Source organism: Lactuca sativa, chromosome 8 (genome assembly GCF_002870075.4).
Source record: "Lactuca sativa cultivar Salinas chromosome 8, Lsat_Salinas_v11, whole genome shotgun sequence".
NCBI classification, from domain to species: domain Eukaryota; kingdom Viridiplantae; phylum Streptophyta; class Magnoliopsida; order Asterales; family Asteraceae; genus Lactuca; species Lactuca sativa.
Window position 1 is genome coordinate 193751341 of NC_056630.2, and position 20706 is coordinate 193772046.

At 39.6% G+C, this 20706-nt stretch overlaps 2 protein-coding genes across 2 annotated transcripts; both read right to left on the reverse strand.

Moving 5' to 3' along the window:
• Nucleotides 1-1322: 1322 nt before the first annotated feature.
• Nucleotides 1323-2327, reverse strand: LOC111900135 (uncharacterized). The gene has a single exon (XM_023896006.1). It carries the CDS (start codon nucleotides 2325-2327, stop codon nucleotides 1323-1325), a length of 1005 nt encoding a protein of 334 aa, XP_023751774.1.
• Nucleotides 2328-3740: 1413 nt separating this feature from the next.
• On the reverse strand, nucleotides 3741-7183 carry LOC111900157 (uncharacterized). Its single transcript, XM_023896031.3, has 8 exons — nucleotides 6957-7183; nucleotides 6074-6159; nucleotides 5507-5998; nucleotides 5083-5280; nucleotides 4774-4995; nucleotides 4547-4671; nucleotides 4257-4449; nucleotides 3741-3978 (listed from the first exon to the last, which is right to left on the reverse strand). Exons 1-8 carry the CDS (start codon nucleotides 6981-6983, stop codon nucleotides 3975-3977), a joined length of 1347 nt encoding a protein of 448 aa, XP_023751799.1. The 5' UTR covers nucleotides 6984-7183; the 3' UTR covers nucleotides 3741-3974.
• Nucleotides 7184-20706: the final 13523 nt, after the last annotated feature.

Consider the following 20706-nt stretch of genomic DNA (forward strand, 5'->3'; position numbering starts at 1 on the left):
TCATGAACTTTTGTCTAACCCCCCCCCCCCCCCCCCCTCTCTCTCACACACACACATACACACACAACTAAAGTTACATTTGGTTGAGTCATCATCGTTTATGGAATCTACAATACACTAATGCGTCATTGTGAGGGTTTAATGATAAATTTCACATACAAATCTATATAAATAGTGTTCATTATGGTTATTAAAAACAAGCATATGTACATATATAGAAATTTTAAAGGCAAAATGAGCTCTCAATTGCTTTCTTCTTTTATTTAAGATACAGATGCATCATATATGTTCTCTTAAGCATGTAGTAGATAGTAGTGTTGTAGAAATCGGTCTTAGCGGCCTATTAATCAACAATAAATTGTTTGGCGGCCTTCAACCGATTACGATTAGGGTGCTTGACGGAAATTGATTGAAATCGGTCAAACTCGGGCTTGGCGGTCCTTGGTTGCCCTTAGTCTATCCTCGGCGGTCATAGGTGAGAAATATTTAAAAAATTCAAATTTTTTAATTTTCAAATACCACACCAAAATTTTCAATTTTCAATTTTTTAAGTTTTCAAATTTTAAAATATTTTACTAAAATTTCAAATTTTCAAATACTTATTTTTTAGGATATATTAAATTTTTAAATAATTTTATTAATAATTTAGGGTCCCCGATTAATCGCCGCCTAGTCCGATTAATCGTTTAACGTCAATCGACCGCCAAGTTGCCGCCAAGCGATTTTCACAACCTTGGTAGATAGATTAGAGATAACAACTATTCGTTTTAACTGATTAAATAATAATCTACAAGTTTATCATTTATATTGCTTAATCTTTATTGAACAAAGCCTTCACTTCAGATCATGCTCTTGCATAGATGTTTCATTTATGTTTGCCATTTTAACAAACACATAGCGGGCAAAAAGAAAAGTTATTGATTTCCATTTGTGTGACTTGTTTTATTTTATTCAGCTTTTTCTATTTTTATTTTATTTTGCCATAAAGATAATAATTATGTAATCCAAAACACTCAGTCTCATGACTAATTTGTAGGTTCCACAAATTTTAATTAATAGAACTTAATATACAAAAGAAAAAAGGAAAACTTTTTTTTTGAAAAAAGTCTCTCATCAAGGACTTGTAATTGCATACATCATTTGTTTAAAAAAAATGCACAATAGTTTTTGCTTTTTACATAAAGCTCAAAGACTGGATTTAGACATGAAAACATGGCCTGAACATTTACAAAATTACAACTTGGACTGCTTTGATTTCCCACGCTTGTTTCACCATTAAAGTACAACAATATATGCAAAAGGTACTACCCAACAAAGCCTTTTCACACTTGTTGATGTGGAGGTCTTCCAAGCTGGACTTCCTCGCCGGCTGTAGGATACACCACCGTCTCCCCCATATAAGCTCCTAAAAACGTCGATAAACTAAGCTTATCAATGGCTTCTCCATGATGCGATTTGCAGACCAGATAAAGCACTGTTTGGATCACAACGATGAGCAGCAAGAACATCAAAAGCAGAAACCCACATAAGATTCCGATCATCGCCCTCCAAACCATCGCCAAATTGAAATTTACTCCCCCATATTCTACGAACCACTGATACACAACAAGCAATCCCTCCAAAAAACCATACAACACGAATGCAATTCCCATTCCCACTTTCTTCTTCCCATTCGCCAGATCCTTACCTTTCCTCAAAGCTCTATATCCATGGCTGCTTTCCAGAACTGTAACAACGCTACCCAATTCACAAACAAAGACAATGTATAAGAAACCTATAACGTATAAGATTCGGATGATAAGCGTAAGGAGTAAACTCAGGGTTGAGTAATTGAAGATAGATCTGGTTATAGCGAGCGCCACTTCGCCGATTATGTCGTAGATGAAGAACACCAGGTATATGAATACGAAAGTGACAAGGAGCCGTTTCCAGACCTTCGGGATGATTTTCATGACGTTTTGGAAAACGATTTCTCGGTCGGTGTAGATGGAAGCGACGGTGAAGACGACGGCGGCGGTGGAGAGGAGGGAGAAGACGGTGAGGAAGATGAAGTAGGCGATTTTGAATAGGACGTAGTAGAGCCATTCGATGGCGCTTACGTGGAGTCGATAGTAGGAATCAGTGTCAAGCAGCAATGAATTTCGTTCGAGTTTCCAGAACAAATAACGGGAGATTTCGATGTGAGCTAAGAAGATGATTGTGAGAGGAAGGATTAAGGTAAGAGTGATTTGTGCGAAGATTTTCTTCCATGAGAAGATGGTTGTGAATGATTGTTTGAAGATGCCGAAGAAGCCAATGAATTTCATATCTTCTAAGCTTTGATCCATGGTGATTTTAGGATAGTTGCAGTTGTGAGGTGTATGAATATGAATGAATAATATAGTGGATTGCACTTGATAGTTGATAGTTATAGGTATCTTTATTTGGCCTCATTTGCTTTTAGTATTCATTTCAAAAACCGCTTTTGTGAGTTGGATCGTCCTTTATTACGCCGCCACAAATACAATCCAGGCGTTTTATCCAAACCAAAGTTTAATTTTTTTTTTTTGAAACGGGCAAACGAATTAATTGGAGCCTACTCGCAATATTTCAAGAAGCCCCCGGGTTCGAGCTCCTTTGCAGAGCAAACCCAGCCCCCATAGGGATTTCCAGGGAAAAATTCCCCATATGTTGTACCACAAGAGGTAGTTTAAGGGAATAGAACTCCCGACCTCACACCCCACATGGGTATAAAACCCGGTGCATCAACCCAGCTAGACTAGACATCACTTGCAACCAAAGTTTAATTAAATATTCTCCTACTTTGTTCCTACAAATCCCTCTACACAATTAAATGTACATATGTTATATTAAAGTATTAAAATATCATTAAATTAGCATTAAATTGAATAGAAGGATTTATAGGAAGAAATAGTAATTTAAAAAATTAACCGAAAGCTTACAGCTGTTAGTTTAAGAGCTATATGAGAAGGCTTTTGAATTCTTTTTGCCAAACACGTCGTAATGATAAATCGCTTATGTCGGGTGTAATATTACATCTCTCATCTCTCATAATCTTAGTAATATAGTGACAGATTCAACTTATAGTTGTATTTTTCAACTCTAACATGTGTAGAAATAAATTTTCAAAATTGTTCAAACAAATTTTATTCCTAAGAATATATGAAGCAGTCAAAATTGATTTGTCACCTTCATGAATCCATTCTCGTATTTAATATTAATATCCCAATATAACTTGATCACAAAAGGATTGTTCAAAGACATAATAATGAATAAAAGGGAATATAACTGCAAAATAAATCATAGGATAAAGGATAAACATCACAAATTAGTATCCTGAATTTAACGTTCACATCAAATATATATGCAAAATATTTAGATAAAATGATGCAAACGTGAGAAAGATGGAAAACGAATGATACAAGTGTAAGGAGAGAATAACGTTGATGGAAGGGTGAATGAAAACTTAGTTTGGTTAATGAAATTAATGGTATCAAAAACTGAAATATATGTAACTAAAATTAAGTGATTCGCCTATTCATTTTTAAACTTTTTAAGACTTATCAAATGAATTTTTTACCATTACAGATTTCTCCATTTTTGCACCTGCTATAACATTCGTCTAGAGCCTTTTATCGTTCAATGCATTTATTAAAATCATTTAGACTAAATTATTTCTTGATATATAAAATAAACAGTTGTAAAAGACTAATGGTGTTAGCCACAAGTAAGAAAACAAAGACAAAAACTCTAAAGGGTTATATAATTAACATAGATGAAACATCACCTAATTTGACCTAAATATGCTTCGAGTTGCAATAACCACTTTACAAACACCCAATTTGCCTAATGATACGTTAAAAACTCAATATTTGGATAAATACAAAACATTCTCAACAATATCTCAAAATGGAACTTGTCTCCATCTTCAAAATGATATTGTTTCATCGAAATTGATGAAGCCTCCATGTGTGTCACCTGAAACACGACTCGGTATGTTCAGTTCCAATAATTATTTTCATTCATGCAAGAAATAGCAATGTACTTTCATTTCTTTGTATTTCATAATTGTAATTTTTACCTTTTTTTATTTGGACCATTGTTGTACATTTGGATAACATTGTTATAAATGAATAGATTTTTAAAATGCAATGTTGCAAAAAAAAAAAGTACATTGTTTTTTCTTGCATTTGTACCTCTTTATATTATATGTAAATTCAATGGAACAGAATGTAGCAGAAGAATAAAAAATATACCTGTAATTACACAAAGGACTTTGAGGACTCTGAGAATCAAAAGTTTTCACTTTTGTGAGGATTTCTTTTCCACCTGTCACTTTGTGTGGAAAATCTTCTGCCACAACAGGGTTCTTCTCACTATTGTTTGATCCTTCAAGATCATTCTTTTTCCTTCTAAAAACTCCCCATAGATAGTTCTTCCCTTGGAATCCTGCAAATCCAATCAAATCATTTTTTAGTCAATCGAATGGAATCTCAAATTCCAATTCCGATGGAATCCACAAACCAAATTTAAAAACAAAACTCACTCCAGAAAGGTCGAGGCAAAACTCTAGAAGTAAATATCAATAAATCTGCATTTTTGGCAGGGGCTGTCATTGCAAGCTCTTCATCTATCATATCACTCACCAAGTCCTCATAGTCCCTTTCATTTCTAGGGTCAAATTTGGAATATAATCACAATAAATAAATCAAACATGAGAAAAACAGAACTTGTGAAAGATTAAAAGATATTAAAATAAAAAATTGACATTACTTTGTGTCTCCTGGAAAGAAGTAAAGAGCAATATTTTCATCAGAAGGTTGAGACTCCAAGAAGCTTTTTGGCCATAAAACAGTCTTTGGATGCATTTCTAGAGAAAGCAAAGAGGGAAGCACATTTGCCTCTTGACACACCTTGAAACAAGCTTTATTTGATAAATGACCAACAAACCCTTCGAATAGATTATAATCTGTTTGAGTAATATCAAAGCTTCCCCTGCAAATTTTTCAAGAAAAATAAATGACAGGTGGCAAAGTCGGGCAGGTTGGTAGGGCAGCCGGGCAGGATAACGGAATACATTACCTCCATACTGGTTCCTGGACTGGTTGTGCAGGTTGATAAGGGATGTATTCTACATTATTTTCAACACCTGTTGATTGAGTAACATCAGCACTAGTTTTGTCTGTTCTTATTTCTTGTTCATTATGCATCTGGTTTGCTGTTTCAGCCTGGAGATCATAGGGTGTTTGATTCGTAGGATGATTTTCAAAGGAATGGAATCTGTCAAAGGAATTGGAATCCAGAGAAGTTAGAATGTAAGGAATCATGATCTGTACAATCAATTATCTTTTGGTTATTGTAAATATATGTAAAAACGAGGGTATTTTGGTGTTTTAAGAAAAAAGGAAGAACGGAATTGAATTCCTTCCACGCTGGAATGGAATCTCGTATTCCAATTCCATTGGAACCAAAAAACAGCGAAAGGATGAAGAATTAGAAAACTAACTTTTCAGGACTGGTCTCTGGTTCTTGAATGCCTGTTTTATTCTTTAAATTTACATCCGTGGAACTGGAATCACAGCAAGAATGCTCGTTGGAATTGGAATCCACCATCTTTTGAGTTTTATTGGAATTGGAATCCACCATCTTTTGAGTTTTATTCTCATTTCTTTCCACACCCGATAAACTTTCATCTCTTTTCCTTTTATCCTCTCTTTTCAATGGAGCCTCTAAAGCAAGAATACACTTTTTCAACCGAAATTCTTTTAGGGAATTTGATGGAGAAACAGCAAGTTTCCTTTTCTTTTTTGGTTTCTTTTTTGGTTTTTTCTTTTGTTTCTTTGTTTTTACTTGTGGTGCAATTGCAGCATTCTGTTTATCAGATCTTGAAGGGTTGAATTTATGTGAAGTGAAAGGATTTGAAAGTGGTTGTTGGCAATCTTCACAAGCCCATTCGACAAATTCATCGAATGATTTTGGTATTACATTTAGACAGTATCTGAATAACAAAAAGTGAATGTCAGACAATAAACACAGAAGAATAGATTGGAAAATTGAAAAGAATGGTATGTACCTGTGAATAACAAATTTTAAACACTTGATACAATAAACATAAGCATTGGTGAATCCTTTGTCTCCACATGTTTGACAAACCAAAACCTATAGAAACAAAAAATTAAAAAAAATCATATCATAATTGATAAACACTACAATTGCTCGATTATAGTTATACCATTGTTATTAAGGCAAAATGGTACCATGGTTCTTTGAAACAAGCACAATGTCAGGTAACATATATAAAATATGTGCATAGGTGCATTTGTTACAGGTGAGGACTATTTTCAGTGATAAAAATAAGGAGGGCATTCACGTCTTTTACACATGTCAAACTTTGTTCCCCCTTTTTGGGTGGGACAAAACATGAGTGTTCTGTTCTATCTTGATCTGTGTAACAAAAGAAGCTTAGGGAATTCATCTCTTTCAACAAAATATCAGTAAAATTTTATCAATTTAACACAGATGTCTTTCCTATATGCAACTTTTTTTAAAATATTAAAGAAGAAAATTATGTTTCCGACTATAAATTCTAGAATACCCACATCAATTTAGTAAAGCCGACGTCAAAATCAAGTCCAATTACCAAAATTTTAAAACCCAAAACAACTCCAAATACGAAAAATAACCCCTTCGATCGTCAAATCTTAAGCATAGCCGTTTCTTTAAACGAGTGGGTAGAAATTGGGGGTGATAGAGGAGAGAGGGCTTTAGGGTAAAGTATCGCAATGCTGTACTACGTCAAGCTATAAACGAAAAACCCTACAAAGTCGGGGGGTTGTTGCTATAATTCACTAGCATAATTATAAGCAATCAACAGGAATAAAGAATTTTATCAGGTTATCAAGTTTTGATTTGAAGTAGTAGGATTAACGAAATAACTGGAGTATAAGACTACAAACCTCATGAGAAGAAGTCTTGGATTCCATTAATGGATGAAGAAGAAACCCTAGAGTAGCGAGTAAGAAGATTATTAACTGGAGATCAACATTCGCGCTTCAACAAGCCAAGAGATCATCACACCATATATATTAACCAGGTTTTTGGTTAATTTCACTTGGATTGTAAGTTACTAAAATTACAAGTTTCGTCCCTCTACATGTAAACGAAAACTTTCCTTCGTGTGAAAATAGTTTGTTTGGATATATTCATACACCATATATATTAACCACGTTTTTGGTTAACACTTAACAGCTTGTGGTTCAAGGGTTGCGACTTAACAGTTTGACTTTTGATCATACACTTCTGGTTCATGGATTAACAATCAAGTCTTCACGAATGTTGGGGGACCTGTTTCACATAATAATGTTTTTTTTTTATAGAAGAAACGGAATATTCGAATTATAATTTTATTTTTAAATCATTTTCAATTCCAATGTTAAGTTTTACGCATTTTTTTACGACGTATATTATAAATGTTTAACTATGATATCTATATATATTGTATTTAAAATTTAAAATATTAAGCTGGTGATTATATATGTTTCAAAATTCAAAAGTATATAATAAACTTATTTCTGAACTTATAAGTTATATTATATTAAAATGAACTTATAAGTTGTAACAATAAATGATATTTAAATAAAGTATTATATTAAAATGAAGCGTTATTCATTTATCATCTTAGGAGCTTTAATGTCTCCATTTTTGGGACTCTAGTTAAATGACCATATAAAGTCTTTTGCGAATTAGCAAGGATTTTTGAATTGATATAAGGCAAAATCGATAATCTTTAGCAGTATTATATAAAGTTAATATATAAATTTAAGATAGTTTCTGGGTCCTAATCTACTAACCTAATAGGTTTAGATAATCATAATGATTCATGAAAATGTTTTTCTTTCATAAATCTTTAAGGTTACTGGATATGGACAACATGTTATTACATCCAAAATATGTCATCTCATCATCTTATTCATACATTGGTTATACATTGGTGTTATATTACCCCATATTTTTTATTTATTTTTTATTTTTAGCTTTTTAGTTTTTTTAATTTTTATTTCTCCAATTTGTTTTTTTTATGTCATAATAATTATAAAAAAACATATAAATTAATAACACATATAATTTAATTAAATCCTAAATTAAAAATAGCATTTTAAAACTAAAAATGACATTGCAAAGAAAAAAACCGATATATTATTCGTCGACCAAATATTTCCGCTCGATCTTTGCCTTCATTTTTCGGAGCACCTGCACTTGTCTCGGTGGCATATTATCCTCGCTATCCTTCGTCATACGATCTTCCTCGGCTTCTTTACGTAGGAACTTCAAATGCTCACGTTGCAATTCATATCTTTTAATTGTGATGTTGTTGTAGATGTCAAATTTATGTTTTAGTTTCGCGTGCTCTCAAAGTCTACTTTCGTTTTCCTTCGTATGTCGTTGACCCCGCTTCGTCTTGTCACGCCCTATCAGTCATCGAGGCGAGGAGATCTCTTCGATGTTGTTGAGGTCGTCCGGAAGGTCATCGGTATCAGCATTGAGGTTGATATTTGTACCTTCGTCGGAAACGTCGACTGAACTCGAGTCGCGAGACCTCTTTGATTGTTGTTCCGATGATGTTGGTGTTCTAAACCATTTTGGGTCGTCCTTAACAATCTCCCAAATCTTTTCGTGCTCGAAAACGTGACCCGACTCGACATGATGTTGATCCCTCGCTACTTTAAAAACATCAAAATCGATCGCACCACTTTGTTTGTGCGAGGAAAGTTTGAACTTACTTCACTTCTTATTGATTGAGTCCACTTGCCACTCAGCATATCGAGATTGCGATATGTGTCATCCTTCATCAAAATTGGGCGAAATTTACCTATCACAACTTCCCAAAAAGCGACTTTTCTCATATTGTTTCCCTTAGTTGAGTTTTTTGATGTCCTGCACCACGACACCGCCAACGCATAGTCTTTTTCCGTTGTCCACCATATTGGAGGTTCTTCTTCCGATTGTTCCACCGCGAACTCTATCCCTTTCCTTCTTTCTCTCCTTTTCTTGGCCGTTGGTTTTTGACTACCCCCGGTTTGCGTCTCAGTAACAGTTTGTTGCGTGGGCAAGGTCGACCTTATGATTTAGTATGTAAAGGTAGGGCTTAGGGCCCCAAATTGTAAAGGGTCCCATTTAATTTCAAGTCCAGCTTCTCTCCATCTATTCACGGTCCATGCGCTACTCCCCATTCCCCAAAAAAACCGCGCCTGCGATTCTTTCGACTACAATCATGCCTGCGACGACGTCAAGACTCAAGACGATTAAACTTCCGTTCTTTTCTCCATTCTCGGACTCGATTATAGGCCTTCTTCTCCAATCAATTCTTCCACTATTCCACAGACTGTCGACTGAATCGTTGCTATTCTCGCCTCTCGGTTTCTCCATTGCTCAAAACTCTAAAATCAAAATCAGCTATTTTGTTGTCATTGAATTTGAAACACTAATGTGCTTATATTTTCCCTTTTGAGCTTTGATTTTTCTATTTTCTTATTATGTAATTGGCGTTAATAGCCGATTAGCTGAAACTAGTGTTCTAAAAATCTTAATCGATATTGTTGATTAATGGAATAATGGTCGCCTAGCCAATAAGTTGTGTCTCAATGCTTCAATTTGTTTTGTTTGGTGAATCATTCCTCAAAAAGGTAGATGTTTTTTGGCTCTTGGTTTGGTTGATTGGCCCCAAACTCGAAAAGTCTTCATCAATACTACAAAACTAAATTATGATAGAATGTACCCATAGTATAGAATGATAGAACAAGCTTTTTTGATCAAACATGCGATATTTGATATGAATTTTGTGGTTTGACCTCCTAATTGGGTTTTGTTTTTAATGAGATTCTTGTTTGACATCCAGTTATATAATGCCTTCTGATTAAAACACAATGTTTTATTATTAAGTTATGTAATTTGTATTTTAATTATTTTTGGCTTTTTCCAAATGGCATGAATGATCAAATTTGTTAATCTTTTCAATTTTCTGATTTTTTATTTCAGATTGGCAGATTCCATTGTTCACTGATTCCAGATTGGCAGATTCCATTATTTTTTAGCTTTCCATTATCTTAGGGTGGTATAATCCTAATCCATATCTTCTATACTTATAGTTATTATTAATCAAATAATTAATAAACATGTCAAAGAAAAAATACGAATCAGGTGCTTCAAAAAGGAAACTAAAAATGCAAGAAGAAGCTTTTATAGATAAACAAAAAGGGTCATTTTTAAAATATTTAACTACAAACAAAAATGTTGATAATGAACAAGAACAAACTAATGTTGATAATGAACCAGAACAGGCTAATGTTGATAATAATATTGAACAAACTAATATTGAAATTGATAACGAGTAAACTAATAGTGAAAATGATAACGAACATACTAATATTGAAATTGATAACGAACAAACTAATAGTGAAAATGATAACACACCTTTAAACATATATGATCCAAGTAGATGGAATAATATTAGTACTAATTTAAGAGCTTTAATTGTAGAAAAATGTCCTATTAAAATTTATGATTTTAAATTTACAAAAGATTAATATTTAAGAAGCTTTAGTACATCTCTTTATATACAAAAAATACCAAATGGAAAAAAATAAGAACGAACATTGTTCTATAGACCGAGTGGCAGTGTTGTCTTCGTTGCAATGAGAGGGGTTTTCCGCGAAAGAGAACTCATATGCCAAGAGGACAGTGGGAGGCAAATTGACCTTGAAGAGCTTCAAGAGTTAAGTGATGAAGGAACCTCAAACACTAGCGCTCAACCCGAGGAGGAAACTCCTGTTGAGCCAGTTTGACGAATTCGTACCTCTGAGACGTTCCACTAGAGTTAGTGTTCCACTGTGTTATATGGTTTTCATATAACAGCTGAAGGTGATGCGTTTATCAGTGATAGTACATTGATAAATTTGGATGAACCTAACAACTACAAGGAATCCATGGCGGGTCCTGAGTCCGCAAAATAGAAAGAGGCTATGGACAGCGAGATTCAGTCCATGTATGATAATCAAGTTTGGAACTTGGTTGACAATGTACCGGGTCACAAGACATTCGGGTGCAGTTGGATCTTCAAGAAAAAGAACGACATGGATGGGCGCGATTGGTTGCGAAGGGCTTTACTCAAACTCCTGGAGTTGACTATGATGAGACATTCTCACCAGTAGTGAAGATCAAATCTATAAGGGTTATGCTAGCCATAGCTGCGTTTCATGATTATGAAATATGGTAGATTGATGTCAAAACCGCTTTCCTTAATGGGAAGTTGGCTGAAGATGTTTACATGAGTAGGGTTTCATCAATGTGAAGTACCCTAATAAAGTGTGTAAGCTTGAGAAATCCATTTATGGATTAAAGCAAACATCTCGCATATTGAATATTTGTTTTGATGAGAAAGTCAAAGAGTTTGGTTTTTTGATAAGTGAGGATGAGTCCTGCGTATGTGTCAAAGCTAGTGGGAGTACAATTAGCTTTCTGGTATTGTATATGGATGACATACTTCTCATAGGAAATGACATTTCAACCTTGCAAGAGGTTAAGTCCTGGCTTGGAAAGTGTTTCGCTATGAAGGACCTCGAGGAAGGTGCTTACATTCTAGGTAGGGATGGCAAAAAAGCCCGAACCCGATGGGGAAACCCGAAACCCGATCATTTCGGGTCGGGTAACGGGTCGTTATTGGGTTTTTTATCGGGTTTGGGGCAGGGAGTGGGTTATCCTCGCCCCGAACCGCCCCGCCCCGATTATATATGTATATATGTGTGTGTGCGTGTGTGTATATATATATATATATATATATATATATATATATATATATAATGTTCAAAAATTTTTGCTGTTAATTGTACGCGTTCAAATATAAAATACTTATTGTGGACAATTTTTTTAGTTATTAACAATCTGGTGTTAATGATCATTTTTATGTGTTTTGACGTATTAAACAAAACTTAAATCAAATAATTTTTAATATAACGTCCAGTTTATTTTATTAAAGTGATGCATCATGTTTTTAATTTAAAAGAGTTGCTAGAACATGTATATTTTATAAGAGATTGGGGTACCCTAAAAGAGAATAAAGATTTCGTTATCAATTATTGTAAACCCGATAAGATACCCGAAACCCGACGGGGAAACCCGAAACCCAATGGGGCGCCCCGATAAGATACCCGAAAGTTATCGGGGCGGGTTTGGGAATCCATGCCCCGCCCCGAACCCGCCCCATTGCCATTCCTAATTCTAGGGATAAGGATATTGAAAAATAGGAGTAAAAGACTAATAGGACTTAGTCAAAGTACCTACTTGGATAAGGCGTTGAAACTTTTCAGCATGGAGAATTCCAAGAAAGGAGAATTGCCTATCTAGAGCAATACCAAATTGATTAAGACTCAGAGTCCGAGTACCTATGTTGAGATAGCATAAATGAGCCAAGTACCATATGCGTTCGCAGTTGGCTCGATCATGTATGCTATGACATGTACTTGCCCTGGTGTGGCCTTTGCTTTGAGCATGGTTAGCAGATATCAGGGGAATCCTGGTAGAGCTCACTGGACTATGGTAAAGAACATTCTTAAGTACCTGCAAAGGACTAAGGATTGGGTCCTTACCCTAGGTGGAGTGATGACTTGAGAGTGATAGGGTATAGTGACGCCAACTTTCAGACCGACAAAGGTAATTTCCGCTCTCAGTCAGGCTGGGTATTTACCCTAAATGGAGGAGCAGTAACATGGAAAAGTTCCAAACAGGAGACTGTAGCTGATTCAACGTGCGAATCAGAGTACATAGTAGCAAGCGAAGCGTCGAAGGAGGCAATATGGCTGAAGAACTTCATCGGAGACCTTGGAGTTGTACCAATTGTAAAATATTAAAGTCATAGAAAAAGGGGATTTGTATGTAGTGATTAGAGCAAATGACTAAAGGAACGAGAAATTAACCAACTGATTATAGCAAATTCAGAAATTATGAGAACTCCAACTCCATGTATGACAAGTAACAATGTGATTCACAGATGACATGATACTTACTTAGTTCTATCTAAGTTGGTACTTGAAAGTGTTAAAAATCTCTAACACTTCCCATTCACCAGTTTGTCAAATTCAAAATGAGCTCTTTGAAAATAACCTAACCTTTTAATTTAAATCTAAACAAGCTCTTAAACAGAAATCAAAAGGTTGCATTACGCTTGAAGTGAATGTTCCCAACAACACTTGATACTCCACACAAGCTTGGGAGTGTAAAAGTGTGTGAATATGATTTACACTTGATTCGGTCAATGAAAACCAGTTTAGTGTTTGTTACTTATTCTAATTCACAAAAAATACGGATTTCACGACTTAGATAACTTGATTGATTGAACTCTAATTCAAATGACCAATTGGAAATATGAAAGAATCAAAAATTCGATTGAAACAAAATCACATTCACTAGATATAAATTAAGAGCAAACATCAAGTCACATGATTGAAATCACATCCAAACAATTCAAAACATGAAATTGGAGAAACTAGGGTTCTAGTCACACATGAACATGATCACAAGTCTAGAAAATGAAATTAAAGTTCTTACAAAATGAAATCAAATGTTTCCAAGTCTTAATCAACTCCAAAAGTCTCTAGAAAATCGCCTAAAGTACTCCCAAAATCGATGGATAGAAAAATGAATTTGGTTGCCACTTTTTAGAAAGATGAGAAACTGCCACTTAACCCATGACCTCATTTCCACAGCCCGTGGAAATTTACACTGACGTTTCCACGGCCCGTGGAAATACCATAAAGTTGGATGCTGAATTTGGTTGAGGCTTCAAAGCATGTTGTTGGAACAGGCTTGTAACATCCCGAAACTATGGTAAGCTATTTAACCTTTCTATTTTTGCAAGTTGTCAAGATAAGTCCCTTAAGTTGAAATATTGGACTTATGAGTACGCTGGGCGTAATGAAGCGTACGTCGCGCGTACTCGCACGCTTATATTGGACGTGGACTCGCCTGGGTACGTTGGGCGTACCCAGGGTTACGCTGGGCGTAAGGTGCCCATATGCAAACCCTAATTATGGCTTGTGCACTATAAAAGGAACGTTAAGCCCTTTGCCCCAACCACCATACTTCATTAAGTGAGCCTTAAGAGAGCAGAAAACCCGTATTAAGCTTGTGTGTGTGTTCTTGAGCTTGAAAGTGCCTTTTTAAGGTGAAGAAGGAGAAGAGGAAGCTATTGTTGGAGCTAGAAGTTGGAGAGCAAGAGTAGATCCGAGTTCTATATATGTTGGAGCTTCTTCCTGAGGTAAAAAGCTCAAAGCTTTCCTTGCCTTTCATGAGTTTTGCTTTATGGACCTATTTTTAGAGTTTTTGGTTCAAAGGTGGAGACTTTATGTGCAAAGAGTCTCCATAAGCTTAGATCTTGTAACACCATAAATTTCAAAACTATTTTTCGCATTTTATAAAAAACATAATTCATTCATTATTTATAAAAACATCATTGTTTAAAACTCAATTCATAACATATATCAATCCCAATATCTCATAACATAAAAATCCCGTGTGTGTACTGATCAAGTCGGCGCCTTCCTGAGATCCTCACTAGTACCTGAAACACATAACACGAAACACTGTAAGCACAAAGCTTAGTGAGTTCCCCAAAATACCATATATAACACATATTAGCCACTCGAGGCTATAACTCTGTGGGTCCGTGCACCCAAACTCTGTGAACCCTTAGGTTCTATCTCTGTGAACCTTCAGGTTCTAACTCTGTAAACATGCACAACATAAATCTGTAGCACCTGGTTTCCGGTATGTGAAATTTATTTGAGCATTGCCCTAATTTAGCCTTAGACTCGGCGAGTCACAGGGTCCGACTCGCCGAGTAGGGACGAGACTCAGGACGCGTTTTAAGTAGGCGACTCGACGAGTCCATATCCTGGACTCGGCGAGTCACCGCTGCGGGATGAAACCCTAAGTTTCAAGGGTTTGCACCCTATTTAAACTCTCATTCCGCCCCAACTCGTCCCCATTCACCCCCAGAACTGCCCCTACATCGTTTTCCCTTGTTTTCTTGAGAGTTTGAGGTGTTCTTGGTGTGTTCTTGAAGGTTTTGAAGAGTTAGAGGAGTAGATCAAGAAGAGGAGAAGGAGATCAGCCATCCTTGTGTCATTTCAACATTTCCTTTGAGGTATAACCCGTTTTCCCCTTGATTCTATGCTTAAAACTTCATTTGGGTCCTTCTTGGTCAATTCCCCAAGTTTGCATGTTCATTATATGTTGTAATAAGGCGTTTGGCCTTTGGATCTATGTAAGATTGAGCTCCAGGAGCTCAGATCTGTTAGCTTTTTGGCCTCATGAGGATTGTTAGCCCTAGATCTACCATTTTGAGACATTTTGAGCCTTATAATCCATATTGGTGAATATCCACACGTAAAGTTGGAAACTTTACGTGTGATTCGTGTCCTAGAAGTCCAGATCTATGAATGGCATGGTCTGGAACCGAGCAAATCGGTATATTTAAGGAGTGCATGGCGACGACTCGGCGAGTCGCATAGGTGACTCGGCGAGTCTGGTCGCGAGTCACCGAATTGGTCCCTTCTTCATGTGTCGAGTTGAGCCTTGAGTCACAGGGGGTGACTCGGTGAGTTGGGAACTGAACTCACCCATGTTAGGACTCGGCGAGTCAATGCCCTGACTCGGCGAGTCCAAGGCAATCTTCTTAGCTCAAGAACAGACTCGGCGAGTTGTTCATACAACTCGGCGAGTCTTAGCATAAAGTGTTCATCGGATGAAGATGAACTCGACGAGTTGTTCATACAACTCGGCGAGTAGGATGAAGGTGTTGGATGGCAGTTAGAAGGTGAACTCGTCGAGTCATAGCCCGACTCGACGAGTAGAACCAGGGACCCAGGACATTGGTTTGCTAGGGACTCGGCGAGTCGGGTCAACTGAAAGTTGACTCCAGCTTTGGCTTAGAGTTAATCCAGGGGTAAAATGGTCATTTTACCTAAAGGACAGTTAGCAGTGTTTGATTGAGTATGTCGTGGAAATTGCAGCCGGAGGACTCCCGGAGCAGCAGCAGTCAGTTAGTTCCCGATCAGTTCAGCAGCTACTTTGAGGTGAGTTACCTTCCAGTAGCGGTGGGTCTAAGGCCACAATGCCGACCCACCAGTAGGAGTTGTATGATAGATGATTGTCTTTGTGATATCATCTAAGTTCGCTAGTACCTGACATGTTATATGTTAGCATGATATGCTGTATGTGATAGTAGTAGAGTTTGGTTGTTCGGACCGAAGGGTAGTCAGACACCCCAGATACGTCTGACAGTATGTGACGATATGTATGCATGTTGGCTTGTTATGTTATATGTGATCATAGTAGTAGGGGTGAAATAGTCCCCGAGGATCGGTTGTTAGGACCGATGGGTAGTCAGCACCCCAGAATGGCTTGACACGGGTAAGACGGCACCCCAGAATGGCCGTATGGGTAGGTCGGCACCCCAGAATGGCCGTACCGGGTAGTCAGCACCCCAGAATAGCCTGGCAGTATATATATATGTTATGTGTTTGTATGGTATGCGGTACGTTGGGGGAACTCACTAAGCTTTGTGCTTACGTTTACAGTTTTGTTTTCAGGTACCTCTGCATCGAAGGGGAAGGAGCCGGCGCGGTAGCGGCACGTCATACACACACTCTTCGGTTTCCGCATTTATGAGATTTACTGGGATTGTACTCTGATATTTGATGGGATGTACGGTTTGGCTTTTGAGAACATGGTTGCAATGTGTTATGGTGTGAACAAACAATGTTTCTTTTTATTTAGACAATGTTTTTATTTATTAATATTTTCTAAAATAATATCAAAAAAAAAAAAATTTGGGTCGTTACAAGTTGGTATCAGAGCCCTGGTTTGAGGGATTCGGACACGCCTTCGGGAGTGTTTGGACTCAAACCGAGGGATTGAAAGACTTTTCCAAAAGAAATTATTCTTTAAAACCCGGAAAAGAGTCACGAGAAAGAGTAAAGTGTGTGACGCGCGCGACCGGCCGAGCTCAAGTAAGTATTCCCCATAGTACCCATACAAGTTTATGTTATGTTTATCAGCTTTATGAATATTGCATGCTAGAATAGGCTAAGGATCTAGGAGTGATGCCTTATGTGCCTGTTTATTTGTTCCAGCTTATTGAATATTGCATGTTAAAATTGAGTAGACAGCAGTAGGGTAGCCTGTTTAGGTTATGCCTGATAGTATGAGCTTAGCATCCTATGTTAAGTGTCGTTTCTTGTTCTAAGAACAGTTTTGGCTTGAGTCTGTTTTTCCTTATCCGAATGCTGCTTGCTTCGTGCTTGGTGGGATTCTGAGTAATGGGAGTGAGCCACTAGGTAAACACGTCACACCACAGGTAATCAGGGTTGAATAATCCCAAAGTGTTGGAACTGGCCCTAATGCGCAGCTCTTGTTTGAGTCCAACCGTTGTAGGGACGGATCTTTTACTTAAGGGATTATCTAATCCTCATTACATGTGATGGTGTCTAGGTAGTGGCTAACTGGCATTATGAGGAGACCTACAGCAGCTGAGGACCAGTTGTGTTGAACTTGAGTTCTCCCTAGGGCAAGCCTAGGGTGAGAATATCGGAGAGTAGCAGTAGTAGAGGGGAGTTGGTGGAGTCGAGGAATTCCTCGGAGAAGGTACGGATAGATGTGGAAGGTAGTATGGGCCCGTACTACTGAAAGCAGAGGATCCGTACCCGAGCCGAAGAAGGCCAAGACGAGACCAAGGAACCTGTAAGTAGTTGAGATCCCTCAGAAAGTAGCAGTACCACTAATGATTATTATTGATGTTTTGCAGAATGGTGGTACTTCGACCGAGACCGACAGATGGCGGGTCAGGAGAGGGGTCAGGTTCGGGATCTGGCACCGAGCCGATTGAGGAGAGGCTACGTGAGTTCATCACGTCGGAGATCACTAGGGGCATCCTTGAGTCGACCCCCATCATCTTTGGGTCGATCAAGGAAGGGATCGTGGAGATGATGGAGGATCGCCTACGGGCATTCAGGAGCGACTTGGCCTCTAGCCAGTCAGGATCTCGCACACTGTCCTTCAAGGACTTCAGGAGCAGTGGTGCGCCGGATTTCCATGGGGTGAAGGACCCCATTGTCGCCAGACGGTGGATTGCGGATATCGAATCCGCCCAGTTGATCAGCTTCTGCCCCGAGGGGTCGAAGGTGAGGTACGCAGCAGGGTGTTTACGGGACCGGGCCCGAGATTGGTGGGAGTCAGTGGGTGACTCGATGGGAGCCTCGGCTATCGAGGCAATGACCTGGTCGGACTTTGTGGCTAGGTTCAGGGCAGAGTTTGCACCAGCGGTCGAGCTTCAGCAGCTGGCCAGGGAGTTCTTAGACATGAGGCAGACGACAGAGACCGTGGCGGAGATCACCGCCAAGTTTCGGGAGAGGGCTTTATTGGTGCCCCAGTATGCAGGTGACGAGGATATGAGGAGGACTCGTTACCACGATATGCTACGAGCTGACATTCGGGAGCATGTTAGTTTTTCGGCTTGCCCTACCCTGGACTCCATGATTGCCAGGGCTAGGGAGAGAGAGATAGATTTGGAGCACATCCGGAAACGGAAACTTGAGGATGGTCAGTCATCGGGGGCTTCGGGGAAGAAGCCCAAGGGATCAGATGGGAGGCCGAAAGGCCAGTCGGGACCGAGCCGCTGCAGGAGGTGCGGCAGGCCGCACGAGGGGGCGTGCAGGATGGGATCGTCAGGCTGCTACAAGTGCGGCAAGTTTGGGCATATCAGCAGGGATTGCACTGCTCCTGCGACCGTTATTCAGACATCGGAGTTGCTGTGTTTCCACTGCAACCAGAGGGGCCACAAGAAGGCCAATTGCCCCATGTTGACAGCTTCAGCGCCAGTGAAGGCGCCAGCTCCAGCGACCCTGTGGATCACGGATGGCCGTCAGGGCAAGGCAGAGGCTCCAGTGGTGAGGAGTCGGGCATTCCAGTTGACTGCCGAGGAGGCACGCGCCGCGCCCGATGTGGTGACGGGTATAATTCCTTCCTTCTATCTTTTATTTTACGTTGTTATGATATTGATATGTGCTCTGTGTGTATACATGTGTATTAGGATCGTTCCATGTGAACGGCATCCCGGTTCAGGTATTGTTCGACTCGGGTGCATCCCGATCGTTCGTTTCTCTTGCTCTTAGCAAGAGATTTCATGAGACTTCAGGCGAGTTAGATTGCCCGTTAGAGGTAGAGATTGCCGATGATCGATCGGTGCGAGCATCGACGGTGTTTCGAGATTGTGTCCTGCGACTGTTTGAGGAGTGTTACCTGGTAGACTTGGTTCCCATTCCATTGCGTGGGAACAAGGTGATTATTGGCATGGATTGGTTGAGCCCTAATGGGGCAGTGATAGATTGCGCACAGCAGCTAGTGCGAGTCAAGACCCCAAGCGGGGGAGAGTTAGTGATTCATGGAGAGCGGCCGCAGTGTGGACCCACTGTATGTTCAGCAGCGAGGGCTAGGCGCTACCTTCAGCAGGGATGCGCGGGCTATGTCGCGTACGTGATGGACACCCGGGAGGCGGGTAAGGCGACCGTGAGCGAGGTCCCGGTGGTTCGAGATTTTACTGATGTTTTTCCGGAGGAACTACCTGGGATACCTCCGGAGCGACAGGCGGAGTTCAGGATTGACCTCGTCCCCGGTGCGGCTCCGATAGCCAAAGCACCGTATCGGTTGGCTCCTCCCGAGATGCAGGAGTTGTCTACGCAGCTGCAGGAGCTGCTGAACAAGGGATTTATTCGGCCGAGCAGTTCGCCCTGGGGAGCCCCGATTCTGTTTGTGAAGAAGAAGGATGGGTCGCATCGGATGTGTATAGATTATCGGGAGCTGAACAAGGTAACGGTGAAGAACCGTTACCCGCTTCCGAGGATTGATGACCTCTTTGACCAGCTTCAGGGCGCATCTTGGTTCTCCAAGATTGATTTGCGTTCGGGTTATCATCAGATGAGGGTCAGGGAGGAGGATATGCAGAAGACCGCGTTTCGGACGCACTTTGGCCATTACGAGTTTGTGGTGATGCCGTTTGGGCTCACCAATGCTCCTGCCGCGTTCATGGACCTCATGAACCGTGTATGCAGACCGATGCTGGACCGGTCTGTGATAGTCTTTATCGATGATATCTTGGTTTATTCCAAGACCCGGGAGGAACATGAGGAGCATTTGAGAGAGGTGTTAGAGACCCTGAGGAGGGAGAGCTTGTATGCCAAGTTCTCCAAGTGTGAGTTTTGGTTGCGCGAGGTGCAATTTCTGGGGCACCTCGTCAACCAGAACGGGATTCTGGTCGATCCGGCCAAGGTCGAGGCCGTGATGAGATGGGAGGTTCCGAAGTCCCCATCTGAGATTCGGAGCTTCCTAGGATTGGCAGGCTACTATCGGAGATTTATCCAGGATTTCTCCAAGATAGCCGTGCCCCTGACGCGGCTGACGAAGAAAGCCGTGGTCTTTCGGTGGGGACCCGAGCAGCAGGCTGCATTTGAGACGCTGAGGCAGAGATTGTGTGAGGCGCCGATCTTAGCCCTGCCAGAGGGCGTAGAGGATTTCGTGGTTTATTGCGATGCGTCCATTTCTGGGTTGGGCGCGGTGCTGATGCAAAGGGGGCATGTCATTGCTTACGCTTCGAGACAG

Coding starts and splice junctions, on each gene's coding strand:
- LOC111900135 (XM_023896006.1), bottom strand. CDS start 2,327: ATGGATCAAAGCTTAGAAGATATGAAATTCATTGGCTTCTTCGGCATC.
- LOC111900157 (XM_023896031.3), bottom strand. CDS start 6,983: ATGGAATCCAAGACTTCTTCTCATGAG. Junction 6,160..6,956: donor CCAAGACTTCTTCTCATGAG/GTTTGTAGTCTT, acceptor TTGTTTCTATAG/GTTTTGGTTTGTCAAACATG. Junction 5,281..5,506: donor CCAGAGACCAGTCCTGAAAA/GTTAGTTTTCTA, acceptor TTCCTTTGACAG/ATTCCATTCCTTTGAAAATC.